We start from the raw sequence: 25,856 nt of genomic DNA, 5'->3' as shown, positions 1-25,856 counted from the left end.
GGCGTCTGGTCAGCAGTGGAGGATGGCGGGGAGGACGGCAGGGAGGACGGCGGGGAGAAGCAGCGTTGGGCCCGTAGAGGAACTGCAGGCTCCCCGAGGGCAACTTATGAAGAGAAACCCTGCAGTGCCACCTGCTGCCTGACTCCTGAAGACGCCAGAGTAAGAGGTCTGAGCCAAAGTCACTCACTAAAGCGGGAAACGCGGGGCAGGCGCTGTCCGTGTCACTGGGTCATTTCCTACATGCACCTGGGAGGGAATCAGGGCACACGTGGGTTCTGTGGAGCCCAGTAGACAGATCCGACTGAAGCAAGGAGAGACGTATTCAAAGGACTCTTCCTCCTGGGGGCCCTCCTTTCTGAGGAGGGGCGGGCAGGGCTGGGGGGCCGTGTGGGCAGGGCAGGGCCTTGCAGGGAACGGCCCCCATCAGGAGAGCACCCCCAAGGGGCCTCGGCAGCCCCCTCTGAGGGCAGGGTGGTCTCAGGGTGAAACACGCCCATAACCCACCCAGGCTTTGCCCTTCACTCGTTCTAACATGAGAGATCCGCAGAGTTTATTGCGTCGTCCATCAGAGTTCCTGGACGTGAGACTAGAATCCACCTTCTCGCCTGCCATCCGCTGTGAGCGGGCCTGGAACTCAGAAACCTCCCATCCGCCTTCGTGGCCGCGCATCCAGACGGCCTCAGTTTAATTCTGGGACCAAAGGTGTGAATGTTTGGGCGTGTGTGGGTGAGAAGGTTCCAGAAGTGGAGCTGCTCACCCCGGGCCAGCCGTGGCAACCACAGGCGATGTCCTGGATCTGGCTTCCTCAGCCCTTTCCGAGTGCGCACTGACCTCCCTGAGGAGGGCCGACCTTGAAGTGAAGGATCACCTTCTTGGGGTGAATGAGAAAGATCCCAGAGCACAGCTTACCTGCCAAAGGCCATGAGGATGTTTCAGGCGGGGCCCCGGCATCTCCACGTTTTCTTGCTTTGTTTCTGTAGCTGGCCCTGGGGCGGAGGGGTGGTTATTTTGTTTTCAGACAGGAAGTGAGGTGAGTTGAGTAGCCGGTGGGCTTGGGGCAGAACTGGGTCTTCTGGACCCAAACGCGGCTCAGGACTCCGTCAGAGGAGCCAGGCGTGGCCCCATCCAGGAGACAAGCTGAGTCTGGGAGTCAGCTTTTTTCAAACCTGGGTGACGTACTGACCCTTCAAAATGTGGGGAAATTCCCCAAATTAACTAACTTGAGAACTATTGGCCTAAAAAACTAAAATGTATTTAATTAATTCTATCAATTACTAAATATCACTGCAAGATAAGCCTTTCAAACTAGTAAAATAAAGTCAGAGATTATCATGAAAATGGAATCCTAGGATTTAAAACACATCTTATTCCAGACCTGACTTCTGACATCCTTGGACCCAACCTAGCAGAGGCGGGCCCAGATCTGGGGACTGGGGCAGGTGCACCTCGCCAAGAAGAGTGAAAGCTGTGAGTCCAGGGTGCCCGAGGGCACGTGAAGGCCGCAGGGAGCAGGGGACATGCAGCTGGTGGGAGACGTGCAGCTGGGCAGCGGGGATCTGCTGGGCCCTGGGCACAAACGGCTCAGATCTAACTGGGGGGCAGATCCGGGGAGCCTACTGTGTGCACCCAGGGCCATGAATTAACACGGAGACACCGCGAGGTCGGGGTCCAGACAAGTAAACTGCTGGCCGCTGTGTGTGTGCTGCCTGATTGAGGGTCGACCTGCAGAAGTGTCGTGTATTCAAGAAACGTCCTGCTCCTTCGGTGAGAAGAGCGGTCCCTGCAGGCTTGGGTGGACGGTCTTTGCCCATCGCCCACGTTCAGATTCCCCTCAGGCAGAGGACACCCCCAGCCCGGACTCGAAGCCCTGGTTAATCTCCCAGGTGGCCAGAGCCCCTCAGTCCCTTCAGGTGAGTCTCAGGCCCAGACATCTGCCTGAGCATGGCAGCGGCCCCGGGGCGGACAGGGTGCAGGGGGAGCCCCGTGAGAACCAGTGCCTCAAAACCCGCAAGAAAACGGGCCCTTGCCCTTATCTGGGCCCCCTGGGGCTTGTATCGTCACACGTCCTGCAGTGGAGATTGGGAAACACAGACGGTGCTTCCAAACAAGCCAGGAGCCCTGGGGCAGAGCGGGACGCCCTGGGGCCGATTTCACTGCCCGGGCAAGTCCGCACCAGGCCTGCTGCCCCTGATGGCACAGCTGGGGAGAGATCGCAGTCCTGACTGTCGCCCCCCATTGCAGGGTTAGACTAGAGCTTATTTTTATGTGTGGTTTGTGTGGAAGTGAGTTTAAATATGTCCTTTCCAAACCTGATTTTAGAGAAACAGGGATCAACATCTATCAATACCCAGCAGCAACTGCCAGGTTTGGAGTCAGTGGGTTGAGGGGGTTTCATCCTGAGAGCCCTCGGGCTACCAGGTCTGGGCTCCCTCGTTGCCGACAATCAAAGATGGTTGACATTCACGTGACTTTAGCCCAAAAAGTGTGGTGATACGAATCACAGTAGTGTCAATGATGAAACTACGCAACTGATCAATGAAATTTTTTTTACCCCACCAAACCTCTTTTCTTTAAATTTCTCACGCACGGGCCCTCTTTTTTTCCCCAGAAACGCAAGCTGCTGTCTTCCTTCTCTCCGCTGGCCCGCCGCCTCTTACACCAGCTCACCGAGGACAGCGCCACCAGCCTGCTCTGTCCACTCTCTGGGCCAGCGTCTCCAGGCAGCTCTGACCCAATGACCACGCAAGGGTGATTTCTGAGGGAATGCATGTAGAACTAGATGAAGTACAACAAGTTTAGCTTCTACTTCCAATTCGGACATCAAATTCCGAGGGCTGGGCCTCTTCCTTACACCAAGCAAGGCTCCGAGGCCCGCTGGGTGCCCTACGGTTCGACTCAGCCCTGACACTGTCTGCCTGGAGATGGCCTCCGACCCCAAGCTGAAGGGCTCAGTCCTGTACGACTGCCCTTCCTCCGCTGCCCACTGGGCCTCCAGGTCGTGCTCCAGGGGCCTCGGCAAGGTGCCCAACTTGAGTCAGTGATTGAACTCAACCTCCCAGAGGTCAGGGGTGGGACCGACGGGGGCGGGGGGGGGGTGGAAATCCCTGGCTCCCAGCCCCCATCCTCGGGGGCTTTTCAAACATCACCTCACTCACGTAACAAAAGACACCCAAGGCTCTCCTCACAGGAAGTTCAAAGGGTTTCAGGAGTGGGACTTTGACCAAATATGTATTTCTTACTATAGATCACAATATCAAAATGTTACACCAGGTCCTTGCAGTTTTAAAGATAATTATAACTGGGAAATGTTGACCATTATATTTGTGAATGAAAAATGTTGCTGCCGTATCAGTAAGCAAAGGACGCTGCAGCCATCCAGCCATCCGCCATTACAGCCGCCCAGACGGTGAGCCCTGAGGATGCCACTGCCACGCCCTCAGCCACTGCAGCCACCCCCTGAAGACGCTGCCCCCTGAGGGCACTCAGGAGGGAAAGCACAGGACACTGGCCCCAGAGAGCTGAGGTGCGGATCAAAGGAACGATTCCAGTGAGCCCAGACTCTTGCATCTTCCCATACATAGAAAAGCACTAAATTCTTTAACTTGGGATGTCTGGTTTTCTTTAATTAACAGTAATTTTTCGATGTTCCAACTACCTGATCTTTGTGGCAAAAACCCCTGTAGATCCCGGCTCCCCCCGACCTCTTGTGAGCGGTCCCTCAGAGCTCTCTGAGAGGCTGCGTCCTGGGCTTAAGTCCTCAGTTTTGTCCTCCAAATAAACATCATTCTCAACTTTTAGGCTGTGCATTTTTTTCAGTTCACATATACATGTATATATTTGTATATTTTTATAATATATATTTTACAAGTATGATTTTGCCAAGAGAAAAGTCACCTGGCTCAGGTGACAAGCACTTGTACACGCAGTGCGTGTTTCACTCACTATGAATCTGTGACACGAGGACACACGTTTACCTGCGTCACTGTGCTCAGCGCTGCATGGGGCAGGGTCGGCCCGCGCCTTCTCGGGGATGCCCCCCCCACCCCCCAGCCCTGCTGCCAGGTGGGCTCAGGTGCGTGTGACTCTGGCTGATGAGACCAGGCAGACAGACACCAGCACTCCCAGGCGCACCCCCAGCTCCTCACTGACCCTGCAGGTCCCTCCCCCAGGTGCGGAGCCAGGACAGAGCCTCCTAGTGTGAAGACAGCAGGACCGTGGGTAGTTGGTTAGGGCAGCTCATAGGCGTGGGGCTGTCCTCCCAGACACTCAGTACAGCACAGGAGAATGGACCGAAGGGCTTAACTTTGCATTAACTTCACAGCAAAGAAACACGCTGCTCCAGACGGTAGGAACCTTTCCCAGGCCCTAGAGCTCTCAGCGTTGATGTGAAACAAATTCACACTGAGCGTGAATGATTAGTAACAATTAGAAGTGCAACAGTATTTGCATTTTATTTATAATTTTTAAAAACATTAAGACATTTCTATTTGTAGAGCAGATTTCAGCTAGATCCTGGAAGTGCAGGAGATAATTTGGTCCAAAATTTTTCACAGAGATGGCGTTCTAGTTTTTTAGAATAATCGCTTTTTCCTTTTGCAAAGGAGTCACTGCTTCCTGAGCCACCTCCCCGTGCTCGCATCTGTCTCGGAAAAGTTAAGCTTGAGAAAAGTGAAATTCTCCAGTTTGCCTGCCAATTCATCCCTTAGAAATATCAAAACATAATTCCAATTTAAGTATTTAGAATATTTTTCTCTATATGAAAATTACAGCCAAATAGAATAAAATATTTATGTATTCACAAATACAGATTTACAAACTATAACTGTGGTATTCTTTTCTAATAGAGATTTGGCAAAAAAAAAAAAAGAGTAAAAAAGGAGGGACTCAGAGCTGAGATGGGGGACCAGTTACTTGAGAAATAGGTGGTCACAGATGAGCTGACGGCTGGTCTTACTCAGAAGGCCAGTCCGCCTGGGTCTCGGGGGAACCTGAGGAAACCACAGGTGACGCTTGAGTCTTACCGACCGGGTGGGTTCATGACACTTCCCGGCAACCCTTTGCTCACATCGATGAGGTAATATTTTCAAAATGACTCTGAAATGCATCTTTAATGAATTAAGTACAACACACCTGCAGACGATCGAAGTAACACATATCTTAAGGTGCAATCTCGAGGTCTCAAAACCCACACAGTTGTTATGGGAGTCAATACCGTGGCCGTTTTGTATTCCCAAAATACGGGCTTTAGTGCCAAGCATGTCTGTCTCGGTAGAAAAAAATCATTTTTTCCAATTTTCATGCCATTGCATTTGCTAAAATACCCTTTTGAATTTATAGTTCAATGCAAACATTTTTTTGCTGTAGACTTCATGCTTCTGTAGAACTATCCAGAAAACAAATTGGAAGAATCACTTTACTTCTTTAGTAACTATTTACTGGACACTACTCCAGGTGCCTGGGGAGGACATGGAAATAACGACACAAGCCCTGAATCTTAAAATAACTAATAGCATTTTTTATTTGATTTTTTTGTATGATCTAGTCCATACCTTCATGGAAATTATTATCTGGTTAGATAGATAATATGTAAGCATTTAAAGAGATGGTTAAAACCAAAATAACGTGCTAGCATTTGTTAAGTCATGTCAATACTCTGGAACCCAAATAAAAGTCTGTTTTCCATGATTTTCCCTAATTTTTGCCACAACACAGTGGGTAGGTATCAGCCATACCTTTTTCCAACTGAAACTGAGACTCAGAGAGGTTGAGTGCTTTACCAAAACTTAAAAAAAAGCAAACAGAGCTGAGATACAGAATCGGGGTGTCACATCCGAGCTCATCTCTTCCCGCCACACCCAGACACACTCGACCCTCCAGGGAAGTAGGGGGCGGACACTGGACGGCGCTGGGTCCCCCTCCTGGACCGGCCCCGGGAGGGACAGGGCACGGCTTGCCCCTGGCCAAGGAGCTGTGAGTGACAAGGGCAGTGGCCCTGGCTCTGCTGGGACGGTGTGGGGACATGGCAGCACGCTAAAGTCATATGTCTTCATAACTTGGGTCCTTTCAAAAAATGTAAAGTAAAAACAAAACAGGAAGTTTACTCATAGTTGGTAGACTTTAGGCCGTTTTAGAAAGAAGAGGCTGCACAGCCAAAACCAGCGTCAAACCCCAGGATGTTGGTGCCACCGCCCTCCCCCATGGGCCGCCAGCCCTCCTCCACGTGTGGGAGTGGCTGCCACGTGCCAGACATCGAGGCCACTGTCACGGGTGGCGGTGCTGGCCACGGACGAGCTGGTGGCAGAGAAGCCAAGGGTGGACGGTGCAGGTCGTCGCTGTGGGGTCTGCAGGGGCCCTGAGACAAGAAGGTGTCTCCCTGGGGGCCTTGGTGACCCCCGTCTGCAGTCTGCACTGTCCTGGGAGTTACTGCCTTGACCACGTCTCTGTGCTCAGGGTCCAGGCTCAGTGGGTCCTCGGCTGCAGCCACAGGGCAGCAGGGACTACAGTCACTGGTCATGCCAGCAACCGCTCTCAGGACTCAGTTCCTCGAGGATGGCGGGTCAGGGGTCGTCCTTGGTTTCCCGCTACACTGGCCTCTCCAACCTGGCGGCTTGTTCCCCCAGAGCAGGAAATGTTCACAGTCTTGGAAGTGACCCCATAGCTCTGCCATGTCCTTATCACTGGAAGCCCTTCACTAAGTCCAGCTCACATTCTCCAGGGGAAGGAATCACATGCGGCCTGAGTGCCAGGGCCTTCCTTGAAAGATGCCAACGTGGTGGGGGGCAGGAATAATTGGGTCAGGAATGCACGAAATTTCACTCTAATCAAAGGACAGGATGTTCTCTAAAAATCAGAAGTGCAGAGCCCTTGACATCTGGTGGACCGAAAGCCAGGAGAGATGGCTGAGCTGACCCGGGGCAGGTGAGGGGGGAGGGAAGCCCTTGGAGGTGGTGCGAACACCCCAAGGCTGCAGGGACCCCAAGGACCCCCAAGGGGCAGCGTGGCCGGTGCCCTTCCTCAGGCCCACACGAGGGCTCTGGTGGGGCTGAAATGCAGCTCCACGCCTGGCTGGGGCCCTGGGATCTTCTGCGAGTCCAGGCGAGGTCACCGTGAGTGACAGCCCGGCTTCAGGACCAGCATCGGCAGTGGGGGGCCGGGCCTTCTTCCTCTAGATCAGGATCGCAAGACGGTCCAGGGGAGTGACTTGACCCCCTCCCGCAAAGGCCAGACTCTGCACCCGGGGCGTCATCCTGCACAACCGGCCCCCCGGGGCCTGGAGGCGTCTCTGATCCCCACTGGTGGCCATCCTGACGGACCGTGCACTCCCAGGAGATCTGCGTCTTCTGGGGAACCGTCCGCAGAGAGGACAGTTTCCCAACACTGCTTCTTACCAGCCTTTCCTGCTACAAGCCCAATTAGGGGTTCCTGTGATACCAAACCATGGGAAACTTATGAAGTATTCAGACTATTCTGTTTACTCCGGTGATGCAATCAAATCAATAGCAGTTGTAACCAGAATCTGGGGAGTGATTTTCTGGAATGGATTCTAAAATATTTGCAGCTCAGGGGGGTGGCCGTTGTCAGGCCGTGTGATAAAGCGCAGGTCAATTACGGAGCTCGATGCTCTAAATTAATGCCACATGACAGCACGTTCGGGCCGCTTAACAGACGTGGTTTTTAAAGGGGGTTGACAAATGGAACTTACGGGCCTGTTTTCCTTTCGAGAGGCTGTGATGGAATTCTGCAGCCCCCCTGCCGTGGGCTGACATGAAAAGATGACTCTGCAGAGTCCAGATTTAACACCTGGTTACGCTCTGGCCCTGGGACTGCAGTGCGTTTAGCTTCTCAGGGGTCCACTACCCCCTCCATCTGGTACCAAGGGACCACGTGAGCCGGTTCTGTTCCCTTCAAACTGCTCCCAACAAAGAACCCGGCAGCATCTACGGAAAACCAGGGTTGAACTAAATAACCAACGCTTTTCTCAGTTCAAGAAGCATTTTGGGGTCTGCCGTGTGCCAGGCCTGCTGGACTCTCCACGGACTTGTAGGCAAGCAGGATGAGAACAGCAAGAGGAACGTCACCGGGGGCCTGAGACCCCCTCAGGTCCCAAGGTCCGGAGCTTCCCCCCATGAGCCTTTGATGGTGAGACTTTTTCTGGATGTGCAAGGAAAGGCTTTGCTGGTTGTTAAAGGGATTTCATGCAAAATGATGTAAAACAAGGCGAAGTGAAGAGATGCCATTGGAAGATGCAGACTTAGTGCCTGTGGGGTGCAGAGCCAGTTCACAAATGAGCCAGAACCTGGGCTGTTAACGCCCTCTGGGACCCTGCATGGGTGGCCCGAGGCAGTGCCCCCGGGGGCCTCCGTGAGGTGTCCATGGAGGCGGGACAGCCACGTAGCGGCCCGACCCGAGGGCAGCAACAACTGTGCCGGCAGGAAATGGGGCTGGCGCCTCATTTCTCCTCGTGGGGACCGTCCCAGAGCTCCTAGGCCACGGGTCAGCCCTGGCCACACCCCCGACTCAGGGTGGACAGCGTTCTGGCCTCGGGCTCCTCACGAGGGGACGCCTGCAACGAGCCTGGTGCCGCGGGGCGCCCTCGGCTGGGGTCGTGCAGACTTGTGGGTGAACCGCCCCCCAGGCCTCCTCATGTGGCCTCTTCCCTGACGCTGCTTCTCCCGCCCGAGACCCCTCAGCACCCCTTCTCGCCAGCATCCACCTTCTTACAGACACAGGCAACACCCCGCCCAGAAGCGTCCTCAGCCAGGAGCCCCTGGTTCTGCCCCTTCCTGGACGCGGGGCCTTGAGCATCTGGGCTTCAGGGGAGTAGCAGGCACTGTGGGTGCCCGGCTCAGGCACGGGCGCTGCACGGGAGCCTGCCTCCTCCAGGCCGCCACAGTTAGGAGATGCAAGGAAAGAAACATTACCTACAGGGCACACCGTGTTTCCCTACAGCTGTTCTACTGCAAGCCATGGCTTACTTGACTGTAAGTGGGATTTCTTCTTCAGAGTTGAACTTGGCAGAAATGCGCTAAAAATGCTAGCTACGCTCCTAAACCACAGGGCACGTAAACCTTGAAGTCAGAAACGTTTCCAAAAACTGCCATTTAATTTTCTGAAAAGCAAGCCAAATACAATGACAGTTATGATTTCCACTTGAATCGAAGGAGGGTCAGTGGCGGGGGACCTGACCCGTCCCCAGACCCCTTCCCCGGGCCAGCCCACCGCCCTCGGGATGAGGCTGCCTGGGCCTGCGAAGGGGTTTGCAGAACCAAGGAAGGGTCCTGATCCATCTGGGGGATACCCCGGGGCGGCCTGACCTCATCAGGAGAGTCCCCAGGGAGACCTGAGGAGGCAGCAGGTGAGGCCGGGGACCCAGAATCTGCTGACAGCCCCGTGCACTCGGCAGGGGACCCCATGGCCCGGACGAGGCACAGCCGGGCTGCGACTTCAGCCTTGAGACCTGAGAGGAGAGCCCGGCCCTGTTTTCAGCGGTTACACTGCGGTGTTTGTTCTGCAGAGAAAACTAAGACAGTTGCTAAAACTTGAATTATTTCCTGTAATTTCTCTGCAAAATTCTCCACAACCGTTGCAGCACAAGTGAGAGCTGCGTGTCAGCTGAGCTGCTTGGAGAAGGGCACCACTGCCCCCGGGACGGCTCAGGGCACAAGCCTCTACCGCATCCTCTCCTCCGGGCCGGCGCCGTCCTGGGTCTCTGACGCTTCGCCCTGGAGGCTTGGGTACGTGTGTCTCCAGCCGGGACTTGAGAGGAAGTGGATGGGAAAACTGTAAAGGCCTGTAGTCCAGCTGCTGAGGCCCCGAGGCGGCGAGGTGGCGGAATTTAGTGCCTGGCGTGAGAGCGAGGCCGGGGGCGAAGGGCCCACGGGGGTGGAGGCGGCATTCCAACGATGTGACGGCGCTCCCAGAGCAGGCCGGTATTTGAAGGGAGATGATCTTAGGGCAGCCGGACCATCCGAGGAGGGAACTGACGGGTCTGAGACCAAGCGGCTCCTGAGACGGGGTGTGCCCCTCTTGGGGGGGCGGCCTCGCGGGGGGCCGTCCTTGGTTAGGACAAAGTAGGGAGCCCCGGGCGGGACAGCGGAGGCTTTCGAGGACCAAGGCCTGTGGGCGGGGTCTGGTTGCGGAGGCAGGTGATGTCCCGGGAGCCCCCAGCATGTCCCTGGTGACGGGCAGACAGGCCCCGAGGCCCGAGGGGGCTGGGCCAGCGGGCAGCTCTGCTGACGTGGCAGAGCGGTCCCCACTCTGAGCTCTGCGGGTCCCCCTGAGACACCGGCGTGGACCCGCCGAGGGTCCTGAAGGAGAGGCTGCAGTGGTACGGCCAGGAGCTTCCAGAAACGGCGGGCCGTCTTCAAGGGCTGGGGAGCGCCAGCCGCCTGAGCAATAGATGAAGATGTCTTCTTAAAAGTGCTGATGTTTTCAACAAAGACTCTGAAACAAGCAAAAAAACACAGGCAAGCCAATAAGTGAAAAAAAGCAAAGACAAGCTAACCTTTCATGTGTTCTCATGGAAAAGCTTTGTCTTCTCCTAAAATTGCAGTTTGGCTTGTTTCCTACATCAATTTACATGTAAACTCCGAAGTTCTAGCCCTTTTATTGTGACACAAACAACCAAACCAACCTTTACCTTCTTATTGTTTTTGAGGCTGAATCTTGGGAAAATTCCGGATCACATCTTCTCTTTTCGGGTTGGTCATAAATCACCTGGCCTGTCACTGCTGTGAAAACTCCTGGGCAACTAAGACGACGGGGAGTTGGCGGGTCTGCAGCCCCGAGCCCACGACCTCAGCTTCTCTCACCAGCTAGAACAGCGGGCCGGGCCTGCGCTCTGGGACCCGCTCCCTGAATTCCTGCTCGTCTCAGGAAACCACGGTTCAGGTTGGATGCCCAGCGCCCCCGGTGGACGTCACAGGTACCGAGTATCTCGGCCTTCACTGTTGCTTGCAATCCACGTAGATTCCATTCCAGTTATTAGCCTTCCTTCTAGTTTTACTGTAGAAAATGTAGGGAAAACATGTTGACATCTCTAGACTGAGAACTGTACTTTGAAACATAAACGTAAATGTTAACTGTGGAAACAGAAGCATCCGTTTGCTGCAACACGTTTAAAAGCAACTCGTGGGACCCGGGACTGCCGGCCATCCTGCCGCCCCCACGTGAGGCCGCGTTTCCAGAGGGTCTGTCCCTGCTGTGTCGTGACGACACAGGCATCCAAGGTCAGGCAGAACACGTGTAAACAGCTGCCGAGACGGAAGCAGACAGCAGGCTGGTCCCACTCAGGGGCAGAGCGGGCGCTCAGAGCTGGGGATTCAGGGACGAAGCCCCCATCTGATGCTCTGGGACTCTGAGGCCGGTCGTGCTGGACTCAGCGCCGGCCTGTGACGGACGCAGGGACTCGGGGGGGAGGCGGGCCCCCCCTCCACCTGAGGACGGAGGGTTGGGCCCTCAGGCCAGGCAGATGCCCGGGACTCCATCAGCTTCCCGCTCACACCCACCACCGCGGGGCCCCGGGACCCGGCAGACCTGGAGCCCGCGTTCGCAGCCTCGGGGCCCGGCTGCGCGGTGAGGGGTGAACTTGCTGCTGCCACATCCTCGGGGGCTACTGGGCGGTGACCACAGGCTCCCCTGTAGCAGCCACGGCACCCCTTTCCTTGGCTCAATCTGTCTGCAGAGCAGCCTTGAAACTAGAAGACAGTTCACGAGCAAATGTGCTTATTGACTGACCGGGAGGGACGGGGGCCGGGCTGCTACGGCCGGGCGGTGTCCCCTCGTGTCACAGGAGGGCGAGTTCCTGACCTCCAGACGCCTGCGTGTGCCTGTGTGCACGTGTGCGTGGGCCACGACGTAGTCTGGACGCTGTTAACCTAGTTCGCGTGAAGAAAGGGACTCAGAGCCCCTGGGCCCGCTCGGCGCCCTCAGCCCAGACAGCAGACGTCACACTCCTAGAGGCAAGGCCGCCTGGCCTGGACTCAGCCTCGGGCGGTGACACGGTGCGTTAGCGCCCCCTGGGGGTCGCATGTGCCAACACGAGCGGAGGCTGAGAAACGGATTAATAGCGCGGTGGAACCGGCGGAGGTCGGGCTCCGCCTGCGAGCTGCCCAGAGAAGCCTCCTGGCCCTGTGGTCACCTGTCCGCGTCCTCCTGCTGGGCGCCTGGGGAGAGCTGAGGCTTCACAGCTCCCAGGGGCTCCAGGCGATTCTGACGTTAGATAAACCCCGTGTTACCACCAGCCCAGCAAGAGCAGTGCAGGGAGATCTGACACGTGTCGGATGCTTTGGTCCTTACAGCGATCTTATTAAATACGCGAGGCAGACCCCTTCCCACCGGGGTCTTGTCTCCCAGGGAGCGACGCTGTACACTTCTAAGCAAACCCCTGGGACCCTGGGAACTCTTCATGCAGGAGATGGGATCTTACAAAAGGAGCTACTCCCAGGGCGCCTCCGCGGGGCCGAGACTTAGCACGGGAAGCACCCTCCCTGCACCCACGTCACACACACACACGTGACTCCCGAGAAGTTTTTCATGAACACGTTAATCGTTACAATCACGTGCACTAATGCGTGGAACTCCACAACAATATTCTGTGGCTCCTGTTCTGGAATATAATTGTGTATTTTAATTTGCTGTGGAACAGGGCTATTAAAACTCCCAGGACGGTGTGGAGACCCCAGGGTGCGGATGTGACAGCTCTGCAAACACAGAAACCCATCCTGTCTGCACCTGAACTTCCAATCTCTGACCGTTTTCAGTGTCAGTTATTCTGCTCCAGACGGAGACTCCAGGGAGTAAACAGAGGACGCTCTGCATCTGTCACACACACACACCCCTTGGCTGCGGAGATAGGTCCCCTGGTCACTAGCCCAACCTAAGCAGGCGATCAGCTACAAAAGGAAGTGAGGTGATGACTGAGGCTGGATGCTACGCTGCAGGAAAGGGAACAGAATCCCACCAATTTCTACTCAATGTATTTCAAAACTTTAGACCTTTGAATTACATACCAAGTATGTCTTGAGAGATTCTTGGATAAATGTTTATACTGTCAAAATATAAATTGTCTGAATTTACAACTTTTTTCAACTTTGCAACTTTTACTATGAAATGCATGTAACTTTAACACTCAAATCTGATTTCACATAAACTGAATTTACTATTTTGGTTTGATAACTATGACGTCAGTAACAACTTGCAGAGCACAATTTAAAGAGCAAAAAGCTTATCTTGATTAACTTCACGGTAACACCTTCTATTTTCTGCGGTTTACACCACAATTCTCAGCAAGCGAACCCGTCAGGAAGAGACCGTGGCCCTGACATCCCTTCATGGACGCCTGCTGAGATTGTAAGGATGCCGGCAGAAGGTGACAGCCAAGTGACATGCAGTTAGTTCAAAACAGTCACAAACACACTGTCATCTTTACAGTTTTGCTTATTTATTTCATGTAGATGTTAGCTGATGTGTAAATGTTTTGTGGTCTGTTTCATTTACTTACACAAACTTCCATCAGATGCCCAAACAACGTCACCGGGCATCCTTCTCTGGCTCCAAATCCACCCCCTTTTGCTAAAGCTTTGGGGTGAGAAGGGACCGCAGGAAACCAGTAATGGGGATATGCTTTCCTTCAACGGACCAGGAGGCCCCCTGTGAACCCCTCCTGTCAAGCCCCACGCAGCAAGGCTCATACACCCCAAACCCTCTGGGGACACTTCTGGCTTGTAGGATTTCCCCAAGCAGGAGGACAGAGAAATATTTGTTAACACTGAATTAGCCACTGAATGTGAACTTACTAAAAAGTTAAAAAATAGTCTGTTTGTGAAAATAAAACTGTTCCAAAAAAATTGCACACGCCAGTGAACAAAAAGGCCCACATCATGTCTTTAGGTTGATATGCCATTAACGCCAAATTTATGCAAAGTTAACAATGTTATTACACTACTGTCACAGGAAAACTGAGATCCAGTCAGACAGTCCCATATTAAGAGAGCCCAAATAATTATGGACAGTGAAAATGCCCCAGAACCTCCTTGGCTTGTGTGGCCGAGGCCAGGATGTTCCTATCCATGCATTCTGTCCCCTGGGCCCTGGCCCAACCGCACAGCTGGAGGGGACCAGCCTCCCGCCCTTAGCCCCTCCCACCATACCCGTGCTCCCAGGGCACCGCGCTCACAGGGAACCGGCCAGCTCGGCCCTGCTCTCCGAGGAAATCACTCGGGATGCAGTGGACTCTTCTGAAGCCATGAGACCATTAGACACCCTGAAGTGGAAATTTCCAGAAATGCACAATGAGGCATGCTGCCAGGTACAAGAAATTTAAAATCTGACTTCACATGAGATGCTGTTTTTTAAGCCGATTTTTAAAACATTCAATACAGAAGTTTAAGACATCAAGGAGGGACTGGAAAAAATTTCAGGATAAGATCTCCAGTAGCTTTATCTAGGAAGTTCTACCTACTCACTTCTACAACTAATGTCAAAATTCAGGAAATAATTTCTCTACTGAGAGTTTACAACTACCTAGAAAAACTTTATATATCTGGATTTCAAGATTTAATTTCATAATCTGTCAAAGTGTCACCTTTTGAGCTTCTAAATATAAAAGCTTTCATATGAACAGATTTTCTTTTCTTTTTGAAATCTGAAGAATGTATTTCACTTATCTTGTGAAAATTATGGTAACTGTTCACAAAGTATTTTCTTAAACCCGAATCAGGAGCCAACAGCAGCCTCTTTACGGAACACTGTGTGTTCAGACAGGGGCTCTGCTCACCTGTCACCCTCCAGCTGCAGCTCCACGTGTGACAAGACCACGAGCGTCCTGCACAGACGCTGGTTTACAGAGCAGACATCACAGGGAAATAGTGCACCTGCTCCGATAAACCAACAGCGTCACGTCCCAGGACACCCAAAGGGTAAAAAGAAGGTGGAACATAGGAATATAATCAATCTTTGTATTTGCCATAAAAAAAATCTGTTAGTTGAAACAGGTGTTGACAGAATGTTGACTGTGTTTACTTGTAACTTTCCTTCCAGAAAACAACTCAAGGGGCTCATCCAGCCACTGCTTCCGTGGATCCCGACCCGGGGCCTCCGAGTGTCATCACATCTCTAACTGGATGAAAGGCAAGGCAGCCCCTCGTGTTCTGTCCTGTGGCAGCACCACACGGAGAGGCCACCGCTGTGCAAACCAGGGTGACACGAGGTGACACGGGGTGACGGAGGTGACGGGGGTGATGGAGGTGACAGGGGTGATGGAGGTGATAGGAGATGATGGGGGTGATGGGGGTTGACGGGGATGACAGGGTGACGGAGGTGATGGGGATGACGGGGTGATGGGAGGTGACGGGGGTGATGGAGGTGACACGGGGTGACACGAGGTGACACAGGGTGATGGAGGTGACGGGTGATGGAGGTGACAGGGGTGATGGAGGTGATAGGAGATGATGGGGGTGATAAGGGTGATGGGAGGTGACAGGGGGTGATGGAGGTGATGGAGGGTGATGGAGGTGACGGGGGGTGATGGAGGTGACGGGGGGTGATGGAGGTGATGTGGGGTGATGGAGGTGACGGGGGGCGACGGGGGGTGATGGAGGTGATGGAGGTGATAGGAGGTGACGGGGATGATAGGGGTGATGGAGGTGATGGGGGTTGATGGGGGTGACGGGTGATGGGGTGACGGAGGTGCCCACGCGTGGATGGCACTGTCCCTCACTCAGTCACCGTCCCCACGTGGATGGACGTCTGGTAGCTCACACGGTCGCAGGAGTGCTGTGGACGCGTGGCGGCGTGCGCGGCTCCGTCTGCTTACAACTTAACTGGAGAGACGGGAGCCCCTGCAGGCCCGGCGAGGGCCCTGGTGGACGTGCGGTAAACTCTGTCCTAGAAGCTGGTCTAGGTGCGTTCCAGGAGCGGACGGGGTCTGAAGGATGCTCACGCAGGGCCGGCTCCGAGCCGTCACTCCTCCTTGGGTCTGCTCCTCGCCCTCCGCCTCTCCTGCAGGGTCCTCAGCTCGGTCATCTCGGTCAGGGTCTTGCGCACCCACAGGACCTGGGAAGAACCGTGCAGAGACGCCGTCAGAAGTGGACACGCGCCGTGTGGGGAGGACGGAGGCCTGGAGCTCTGTCACGCACGTACCACGATGGCCAGGGCGTTGAGCAGCAGGGGCGCCGAGAACACTATGGAGATGAACATGCCCCTCGAGTCGAAATACTGGTATTTCGAGAACAACCTGTTTCAAGAAAGATTTAAAGATTACGGGGCGTCACAACACGGCGTTCTCGTGATACTCTGTCTCAGGAGCCCCTCCACACAGGAGGACGAGGTGGGCGCACAGCCCCGCCTGCACACGATGGCGACCTCAGTCCCTTTACGAGGCGACCCTCCTAACCCCGTGGGGGACGACCCCCAGGCCCTCCAGGGGCATTGCGGCCCCCATGCAAGCTCAGGCCGAGCCCCCGGAGAGGGGGACACGGCGTGGCCGGGCCAGGCTGCCCCCAGCGTCCCGCTCGGTGGCGGCGCAGGACGTGACCTTTACGTCACTGACTCAGCGACAGTCATCGCCCTGGGGCCACAGTGAACAGAGCCCAGCGAGGGGTGCTCAGCATGTGCGTCTTAATTAGAAGCGGAAGAGACAAAGCGGGGGCCGGGTCGTGCGGGGGGCCGAGGGTGGGCTCCTGACCGAACGACAGGGGCCTGAAGCCGCCAGGAGGGCACGGCGGCCGGGGCACGGCTGTCACTCTGCTCTGAGGCCCGTGCGGTCCGGGTGCCGAAGGCAGAGCCGGGAGGCGGGGTGCTGATCGGGCCACGTCGTCCCCCGGGTTGCGGGGACACAGGGGGACGGCGGCGCTCCCCTCCCCACTCGTTCCAGCCTCCCGAGGGTTCCTGCCTGACCTGCGAGGTCCAGAAGGAGAAGCTGCGGCCCCCGAGGGAGGAGAAGGCCTGGGGGCGGCTCTGGAAGGGGGGCCAAGGGGAAGGGTCAACTCTACAGCGCTCACTGGACACGGAGTGGCTTGCCCGGGTGTGTGAGCAGGAAAGGACACGCGGGTGAGGACAGAATGGCCGGTGTCCCGGAAACCGGGGAACCAGCGTTTTCAGGACCAAGTAAATCGTGGGTGGATCTCAGTCTCCCCGTCACGGACTAGAGCGCTTCTGTTTTGGGGTGGGGGGGGCCTCCAGGGCCCACGGTGACCGAGGAGACCGGACGGTGGTCACCGTCCAAGGCTCATCGTGAAGGAGGCTGGGGGCCTCCCGGTGTGCTCTGCCGCTGACGGGGACGGTGTCACGCAGGGTCCGCGTGCCCGGGCCGCTCACCTCCAGTTCACTGCCGCCGCTTCATTGATGTACTCCGCGCAGTAGACTAAGGTCACTGAGAAGAGAGCAAGCCCACGTGAGAAGTCAGGGGACCAGCCCACCGCCACCGCCTTACACATCCTTCACAACGTGCTGCGTAACGTAAACGTGACAGAACAACGCCACGCTGGATGAGACGTAACTTCTATTTCACACATAACGTGAGGGAACATTACACAGAAAGGAAACCCAAGGTGACACACGAGGCCGGTGGTCTCGGTCAGACCAGGCCAGCCCTCAGCGGGGCAGCGCCGCGGGGACCAGGCTTCCTGCCCCGACGCCACCGTGGCCGCACTGCGCCGTCTGCCGACCTCCCTGCCCCGCAGGTCACCGTCGGGTGCAAGGCCGGCAGTGGCACCCGAGGGCCCTGAGACCGGAGCTGAAGGCCACCTGCCTCCACCCTCCGGCTGCCTGGATCCCCCAGTGGTGCTGGCGGCAAAGACACGGAGGGAGCACCGACCTGAGGGGACAGGAGCCGAGGGGACGGCCCTGGCCGCCCTCACAGTCCCACCTGGAGCGCGGGGAGCGCTGGGGGCGTGGGGAGGGGGCCCACCCAGGGCGGGAGGACCGCGGGCTGGCCCAGCACCACGTGCTGCTCAGGGCCTGGAGGGGGTGGAGGAGGGGGAGGACGGCCACCAGGAGCCTCAGCCTTGTAAAAATGTGCACACCCTCCGGTTCCTGGGGTAAAATGGGGGGAGCAGTCCTTGACCACTCCCTCGACGACTGGACCCGGAGACGCACATCAAGGAAGCAAAAGAAAGGAGACGGTAGAGGAAAAGAGAGGCCTGAGCACGGGGGGCCCACCTCCCCGGAGGGCAACGTGATGCATCGACCACGCGCCCCACTCAGGAGCTGGGGAGCAGTGAACCAGTCTGTGCTTCATTTGTAAAACTGCAGCAAATAACATCCCAATCTTCTGCAGGTGTGAGAATTAAATGCGCCATCAGATGTGTAAACGCACTTAGACCAGCATCTATCAGCCCCACGCTAAAACAGTCACCCTCTGTTCGTCCTTGAAAACAACAAACCCAAACGTAGCTCCCAGGTTCACAAAGCTGTTCAAGTATGGGCTCCTTGCATGAGGCTCTGTGGCTGAGGCCATCACCTTTTTTGTGCTTCCTGCCTCAGGGCCTTTGCACACATTATTCCCAGGGCTTGGAGTGTCCCTTCCGGCCCTCGAACGCCTGCTGCCTGGCTGGTTCCCCCGCATCCTTCCCCCCTCAGTTTACCTGTCAGGGCAGTGACTTAAGTGCGGCCCCCTCCAAGGGTTTCACGGTGCTCCTGCCTCTCCTGCCATGATGCGCAGCAGGGCTGTGGTTACCCAGTGGATGCTGGGGCCCCACCAGCTCTACGAGGCTCAGGGGCCCATCTGTCCTGCTCACCCCTCGCGTTCCTTACTAGGGCTCTCACGTAAAGAAATGAAGTAACATCCATCCCTGACCCTCAGGACTATTTCTGTGATGCAGGCTTGCTGCTTCGCGCCTGTCCTAAGACAACCTCTTGTTTGGAGTTCCCACCTTGCACAAGGCCAACTGAAAAATGACAGTTAAGATGAGTTTTTGGACTTTGTTAAACTACCAAGCAAGATCTTCAGCATCTTCCCAACGTCCGCAAGATTAAGAGCCCAGCATAGCCTCTGAGGCCCCGGCCCACCTTTCCTGCCTGAACATACTTCTAACTGGTCAGCGTCAGAATGTGGTTCCTCTGACACCTGGCCCACCCTTTCTGTCCGTCACCCCTGTGCTCTCACCCGTTGCCTCCGCCCCAGATGCCAGGCCTGGGCCAGACATCTGTTCCTTACCCAAAGAAAAAGAGATTTTACTCACTCTTTACAGCCCCTACCATAACTTTATCTCCTCTGTGAAATCTTTCTCAATGATTCCACACAGCTCTGTTCCTTCTCCAAACCCTGTAGATCTTACCTTCAAAACTGACCCGGGCAGTGTGTTATTTTTGCACCACAGAGCTTTCCTTCCTGGTTTGCACTCCCTCCCAGAGCACGCAGAGCAGCTAAGCCCCCAGAGGAGCCTCTTGTACAGACTCAGCGTTTCGGCAAACCCAGCTCTCGTTTGTGTAACTGGTATTCAGCACCCTCCCAGGAACACAACAGGTGCTTGAGACGCCTTTCAAATCCAATATCCAAAATGTACCTTATCTTTACAGTACCCACAAGTGAAATATGGGAGCGGCCTGCAATCAAAGTAGAACACAAGACAGGAGCGTTGGGAGGCCTTACAAGTACATTCACATATCACTGGGGCTACAGAGAGAACGCGCACACGCGCTGCCGCAGCACACAGCCGTACTCACCCAGGCACTGGAAGTACTCACCGCGGAACTGTACTCACCCAGGCACAGGAAATGCCCCACCTGCAGCTTATAGCTCCGCGATGAGAAGCAGGTGAGCAGCGCGCAGAGCACGTGGAAGGCAGCCAGCCCCACGAGCCAGGGCTCCGTCCAGTCCGTCTGCTGGAGGACACACAGCAGAAACCCCTCAGGGTCCCCCTGCACTGGACCAGGCTGCACGCTGCCTCCCCTCTGAGCACGTCCTGAGCGCCCCAGGCCTCACAGGACACGGGCAGGGGGGACAGGGACCCCCACTGCACCCACGTCCAGGGACTGTCACCCGGCCGTGCCTGGCTGCCCCCACACAGGACTGAAGGCTTTCCTACTTGTCGAACAGAACTGCACTTCAGGCTGGGAGATTCTAAAGACCCTCCTCCGCGGGGAGATGAGAAAGTGGTGCCTGGGTCGGGATGCACTCGGTCGCCCCCAGAGGCAAAGCTACCAGTTCCTTAGAGCAGTGATTAAAGCCTCAGAAATCCGGGCCACCCAAACTTGCAAGACGTGGTTTTCTCCCGCCTTTGTGACACACACCCTGCACTCCAGATAGTGCTGCGACCGCATGTCTGCTCAACTCCAGAGGTGGGCTCGTCCGCACCCCTGTACTCGGACCCCCTCCTTGAGGCTCAGGTCCCCCGGGGGCACGGGTGCTGGCGGAGCGGCCCGCGCCCCGCCACTCTGCCCACAGCGGGTCCACGCCACCCGGACCCCCCATCCCAGCCCAGGACGGCCCACCTCCCCGCTCCCCGCCGCCACGAGGTCCCAGCTCTCCCCGCAAACCCCCTACCCCCGACCGCCCCGCACCTCAGCATCCCGCCTGCCCTGAAGGTCCTCCCACCTCGTCCCGCCCCCACGCCCCGGACCCCCGCCACGCCCCGGCCCCTCCCCGTCACGCCCCGGCACCCTCCCCCGCCCCGCCCCGCCCACCCAGATACTGGCCCCGACCCTGCACCCCCCCCACGCACGCCTCCCGTCCGGCGCCGCCGGCCTCCCCGGCGGACGCTGGGAAATTTGGAGAGGCCCCTGCCGACAGCGACCGAACTGTCAAGGAGGCAGCAACTTACCGTGATCACGGCGGGGATGCTGACGGGGAACTTGCTGACTGAGAATGCAGACGACATCGCCCCCGGAAAGGCCCAGCCTCACCACCACCTTTTCGTCTTCCCCGCCCCGCCCGGATAGGTCAAGAAGTCCTCTGGTGTCCTCTCGCGTTATCTCCACTTGTCGCGATGCCTGCTGTGTCCGGAAGCGGCAGGCACCCTGCCATCTCGCGATATCTCCAGTGCCCGGTAACAAGTTCAAATCTCGCGAGATTCCGTGGTGTTAAAATAAATATAAGGGAATTACGAGTAGCCGCCAGCGTTGTTTTCCCCGCCGAGCTGCTGCGAGAGGGATGTTTTAGTTCTTCCTATGTGACGGGCGCTCATAAATGGCAGCTCGGAGGACTGGGGGCTAGTGGGCGTCCCTGCCTTCCTCCCCCGCAACTCCCAGGGCTGGGGGCGTGGGGTATCGCTCAGGAGAGTGACCTGGACCCCTAGGAACATAGGGGAGAGTGACCTGGATCCCGGGGACAGAAAGGGACAGTGTCCGGGACTCGGGCGGGGGACAGAGAGGGAATTGACCTGGACACTGGGGAAAACGGGACAGTGAGCTTTATAGACAAAAGCTTTATAGACAAAATACAACAAATTAATATCTCATCTTCAATTTATATATTCACTATTCTGTTAGTGTCTCCTGACCTCAGGGATCTTGGAGGAGTTTGTAACTACATGGATTACAGGGCACATCGCCATGTGCTGTTTCCGTTGATTTATGTTTCTGTCTCAGACATAGGAGACGGTATATTTATTGATCTTTGTCAAACTCACAACATTTTGTGCATTGCCTGGACATACTAAGAAATTTTTAAATGGAATTTGAGGGTTTAAATCATGTGTAACAATTGTGCCTTCGTGTGTCAAAATTGGGGCTGCCAGGCTGTGGACTCGGGCCGGCTGTGGACTCAGGTTAGCCGTGGGCTCCTAGGTGGGGCAAGCAGGTGTTTCGACTGTGGTGGTTTGCAGACCTTGGGCTCAGCCAGGTGGGCTTTGGCCTCTGCATGTGGCGCTGATGTGGGTCTACAAAGGCAGGGACTGGGGTAGATGCCATCAGATCAGAGACACCCAACAAGGGCTCGATTTTATACAAGTCTTAGAGACATTGTTTGCTTTGGCCTTTGCAAGGCGGCTCCAGCTGTAAAGGGGGGTTTCTGGCCCAGCAAATCGTGCCCTCCACCATTCTGCAGGAAGGGCCAAGGGGTGAAGCCGGGAAGCCCTGGACCGTCCAGCAGTATACGAGTCACACCACGGTGCCTCCAGACTGAACCTGGACGTTGGGCATCTCCGGGGCCCAACCTGCCACACAGCCAGCACTGTGTTCTTTCCTGTGGCTGCCCTGACGGAACACCCGACGGGGGGCTTAAAACAGCAGGAGATGGTCCCTCTCAGTCTGGAGGCCAGAAGTCCAAAGTCCCAGGGGCAGCAGGGCCAAGCTCCCTCTGAAGGAGGGGGGCAAGGTCCCTACTGCCTTTTCCAGCTTCCCATGGAGGATGGCAAGCCCTACATTCCACTGTCACGTGTGCCTCCATCTTCTCTTCTCATCAGGGCACCGGTCACTGAGTCAGCGTCCACCCTCCTCCAGTAGAGCCTCATCCTAGCTTGATCACATCTGCAAAGACCCTGTTTCCAATAGGGTCCCAGTCACGGGGACTAGAGCTTGAACATATCTTTGGGGGACACAGTTAACCCATAACCTGTGTAACAGATAGCTCTGCCATACCCAGGGGTGCCTGCTCCGGGAATGGACACAGCAAGTGGGAAGAAAAGGTTCTGAACACAGTGGATGGGAAAAAAAGAAGGAAACCTCAGTAGGAGCTCAGGTATGTAGGTTTCAATTGCCACTATCTTAGGGAGGAAGTAATAGATGTCCTCCCCTCCCCGAGGATATAATACCTGTGTTACGGAACTCAGGTCCAGCTGCTTGCTGCTCAAAACTCAATGTTCAAAAGGTAAGTTTTGGTAGAAATGGGAAATATTGCTTCTAATCAGAAAGCCAGCAATCTGGGGAGAAGGTGGGCTGGGTGTCCCCAAAACCAACTCCGAAGATTCTGCCCGGCCACGAACGTTTTTAAAGGGAGAGAGGGGACGTAATCTCAGTTAAATCGTGGAGGTAGGAGATCAGACTCATCGCCATCCCCCACTGTGTGCAGGCTGTCGACTCCTTGGCTCTTTCTTTAGATGCTGTCTTGTTCACAGTTTGTTCACAAGATTCCTGAAAGGGGAAGCTGAGGAAAAGATCTGGTCATCTGTTAATTACTTATTCTTCATTTTTACTTCCTTGATCTACGGGAAGAACCAACAGATTAGGCAAGGCTTTGTGTGACCAAGAGATTTGAAAGGTGTGCTTGGGTCTGAGATAAGCAGAGCATGGGGGTGGCTGGTTTAAGTTTAGTGACAAGACAAAAGGGGCCTCCTGCAGAGAGCTCGTTCCTGCCAGAAGCTGCTAACACCTGCATAATCTCAAAATTGACTTCCTTCTGGGACCGTCTCTTAATTGGCTTCAGTCCTGCTTCACAGGCCACAGCGTTCCTTATCTGAAAGAGGTTGACGTGATGGGGGTGTAGTTGACCGTTACCAGAAGCAGAAACCCCCTATGTTGACCTATTACTTAAATGCTCCTGAACCACTCGATGGGATGGATGTTATGGATTCACCTCGCAGTGAGGAGACTGAGACTCAGGGAAGTAAACACGCTGCCTAGCATGGCAGCCAGGGACACCGTCAGGATCTGGGCTAGACTCAGCTGATTCCAGAGACTGTTACTTTTCCGTGGCACAGACTCTGCCAGATGCTTTCCCCATCAGCCTCCTCCCAAGTGGTCCCCCTCTAATTAGAAAACGCTTCTTTGCATAGGAGGCAGCTATTCCCCAGAGTAGTAAACCGTTGGTTCAATGCCTGACTCTCTTCGCAAATACTGCCTAGTCTCAGAATGCAACTCTCCAACAATTCTGCCGACCAACAATCTGCCTTCTTGAGTTGACGTTCGGGTCTTAGGTCAGGTTGAGCTCTTCTCTCGAGGCAAAGCTGGAGTCGTGGGGTGAGGGCCCGAAATGCTGTGACTGTTAAACCATCTGTCCAGGTGAGGATTTGGTTAGAAGACGGAGCTGTCTGAGGATGGGCCTGCCGTCCTGCAGTGACTGCTCTTAGCGCTGACGTTGGATGCTTATACTCAGCGTTTACTACCCTGACCTGTCAGGGAGATGGGTTGTTGAAATCCAAGACTTCAAAGGCAGGTTTTCTCCTCACGACGATGGCTTCTTACACCAGGGCATAAAGGGCGGGGTTCTCGGCGTCCCGCCGACGCCGGCTCCAGGGCAGAGTCGCTGGCCAAAGGCCGGGTCAGAGGAGCTGACTGCGTGCAACGCAGGGCAAGAGGGATGCTTTAGCAGCTGCCGCGCACTCCTGCTGTTCCCATGACAACCCTCCCGGGAAGTGACCGGTCCGCTCCGTGGGCTCCTGTCGCCTCAGGGCGCCCGCTGCCTTCACGGCAGCCACTGGTGCGTTCCTCTAAGAGTCCAGAGCCGGTGGAGAAGGCGTTGTGGGTGTCGACTGAAAACTAATGCACAGCCTAAAAGTTGAGAATGATGTTTATTTGGCGGACAAAACTGAGGACTCAAGCCCAGGACGCAGCCTGTCAGTAGCGCTGAGGGACGGCTGTGAAGAGATCAGGGGGGAGCCAGGATCTACAGGGGTTTTTGCCGCAAAGACCAGGCTGTCAGAACATCAAAGATGACTGTTCATTAAAGAAAACCAGACATCTCAGGTTAATGAATTTAACACTTTTCTATGCATGGGAAGATGCAAGAGTCTGGGCTCACTGGAATCGTTCCTTTGATCTGCACCTCAGCTGCCTGGGGCCAGTGTCCTGTGCTTTCCCTCCTGAGTGCCCTCAGGGGGCACCGTCTTCAGGGGGCGCTGCAGGGGCTGAGGGCGTGGCAGCGGGCATCCTCAGGGCTCACTGTCCGGGCAGCTGTGATGGCGGATGGCTTGATGGCTGCAGCATCCTTTGTCTACTGATACGGCAGCAACATTTTTCATTCACGTGGGCTTTCCTGTGCTCGGGCCGTGGGGTTTATCATCTCACTTATTTTTAAGACATTTGAGGGCTTCCCTGGTGGCGCAGTGGTTGAGAATCTGCCTGCTAACGCAGGGGACACGGGTTCGAGCCCTGGTCTGGGAAGGTCCCACATGCCGCGGAGCAACTGGGCCCGTGAGCCACAACGACTGAGCCTGCGCGTCTGGAGCCTGTGCTCCGCAACAAGAGAGGCCGCGATAGTGAGAGGCCCGCGCACCGCGATGAAGAGTGGCCCCCGCTTGCCGCAACTAGAGAAAGCCCTCGCACAGAAACCAAGACCCAACACAGCCATAAATAAATAAATAAATAAATACATTTAAAAAGAAAAAAAGAAGAAGCTGGTCCCACGTGATGGGTGGAGAGTCGAACTCTCCTCTCCTCTCCTCTCAGGCAGCCTCTTTAAAAAAAAAGAAAAAAAAAAGACATTTGAGACAAGTAAGATATAATTTTAAATGCAGTTGTTAAGCACAAGGAAATTTCCACCTCTGCTTCAAGCAATCATTGGCTCATTCTTACCAAATTAATGGGCCAAAGACATTCTGTTGAGTATCTCTCACCTTATTCGTTTAGGGGCAACTGCTATTGTCCTGGTGCCACAGAAAGACAAAAGCCCCAAGGCATGAATGGTGCAGCCAGCAAAAGCCTGCTTGTGACTTCAAGCAAAAATCAGCAGGTGATCATTCCTGGGCTCTTGCTATGCAGATAAGCCTTTGGGATTCCTTGAATGTTAGGGCCGGTGCTCTGACACGAAGAATCGTGTTGGGAGATTTGCGGGCTCCTGCACTGTGGAGGTGGCAGGGTTCCCCAAATATTACACCCTTCTTACTGGTGTAAAATCACAACGTGACACGTGGCGATCAGTTCATATTGACGTCTCCTGGGACATTTAGAGAGGATAGACTTCACGTGGAATATCTTAGTCCTTCTGTGACAGCTGCCAGATGATTTTCTGGGTAACATTCTGCGTGGGCTGCCATAACAAA

At 55.3% G+C, this 25,856-nt stretch overlaps 1 protein-coding gene, 1 long non-coding RNA gene and 1 pseudogene across 5 annotated transcripts in view; 2 read left to right on the top strand and 1 right to left on the bottom strand.

Annotated features, from left to right (window-relative positions):
* LOC309663529 (cyclin-Y-like protein 1 pseudogene) overlaps nt 1–25,856 on the top strand; it is a 295,819-nt pseudogene that overhangs the window by 66,277 nt on the left and 203,686 nt on the right. The gene's annotated exons all lie outside the window — the stretch shown is intronic.
* Nucleotides 14,944–20,931, bottom strand: LOC309663533 (transmembrane protein 18). Of its 3 annotated transcripts, XR_014265336.1 has the most exons (6): nt 20,763–20,931; nt 19,704–19,824; nt 17,317–17,371; nt 16,141–16,234; nt 15,719–16,053; nt 14,944–15,154 (listed from the first exon to the last, which is right to left on the bottom strand). XR_014265336.1 is itself a non-coding variant. In XM_082478882.1 (5 exons), exons 1-5 carry the CDS (start codon nt 20,817–20,819, stop codon nt 15,961–15,963), a joined length of 417 nt encoding a protein of 138 aa, XP_082335008.1. In that variant the 5' UTR covers nt 20,820–20,931; the 3' UTR covers nt 15,650–15,960. The 3 variants fall into 3 exon arrangements, 2 of the variants coding, with proteins under 2 accessions (XP_082335008.1, XP_082335007.1); XM_082478882.1 differs by lacking the exon at nt 14,944–15,154 and having other exon boundaries at nt 15,650–16,053; nt 19,704–19,821; XM_082478881.1 differs by lacking the exon at nt 14,944–15,154 and having other exon boundaries at nt 15,658–16,053.
* Nucleotides 15,152–15,671, top strand: LOC309663534. Its single transcript, XR_014265337.1, has 3 exons — nt 15,152–15,345; nt 15,475–15,512; nt 15,599–15,671. It is a non-coding gene; the product is annotated as an uncharacterized lncRNA (long non-coding RNA).

This window comes from Balaenoptera physalus, assembly GCF_965194825.1.
Source record: "Balaenoptera physalus genome assembly, contig: SUPER_6_unloc_3, whole genome shotgun sequence".
Lineage (NCBI taxonomy): Eukaryota > Metazoa > Chordata > Mammalia > Artiodactyla > Balaenopteridae > Balaenoptera > Balaenoptera physalus.
Note: the sequence above shows the minus strand (reverse complement) of the source record. Positions and strands in the feature narration are given on the sequence as shown.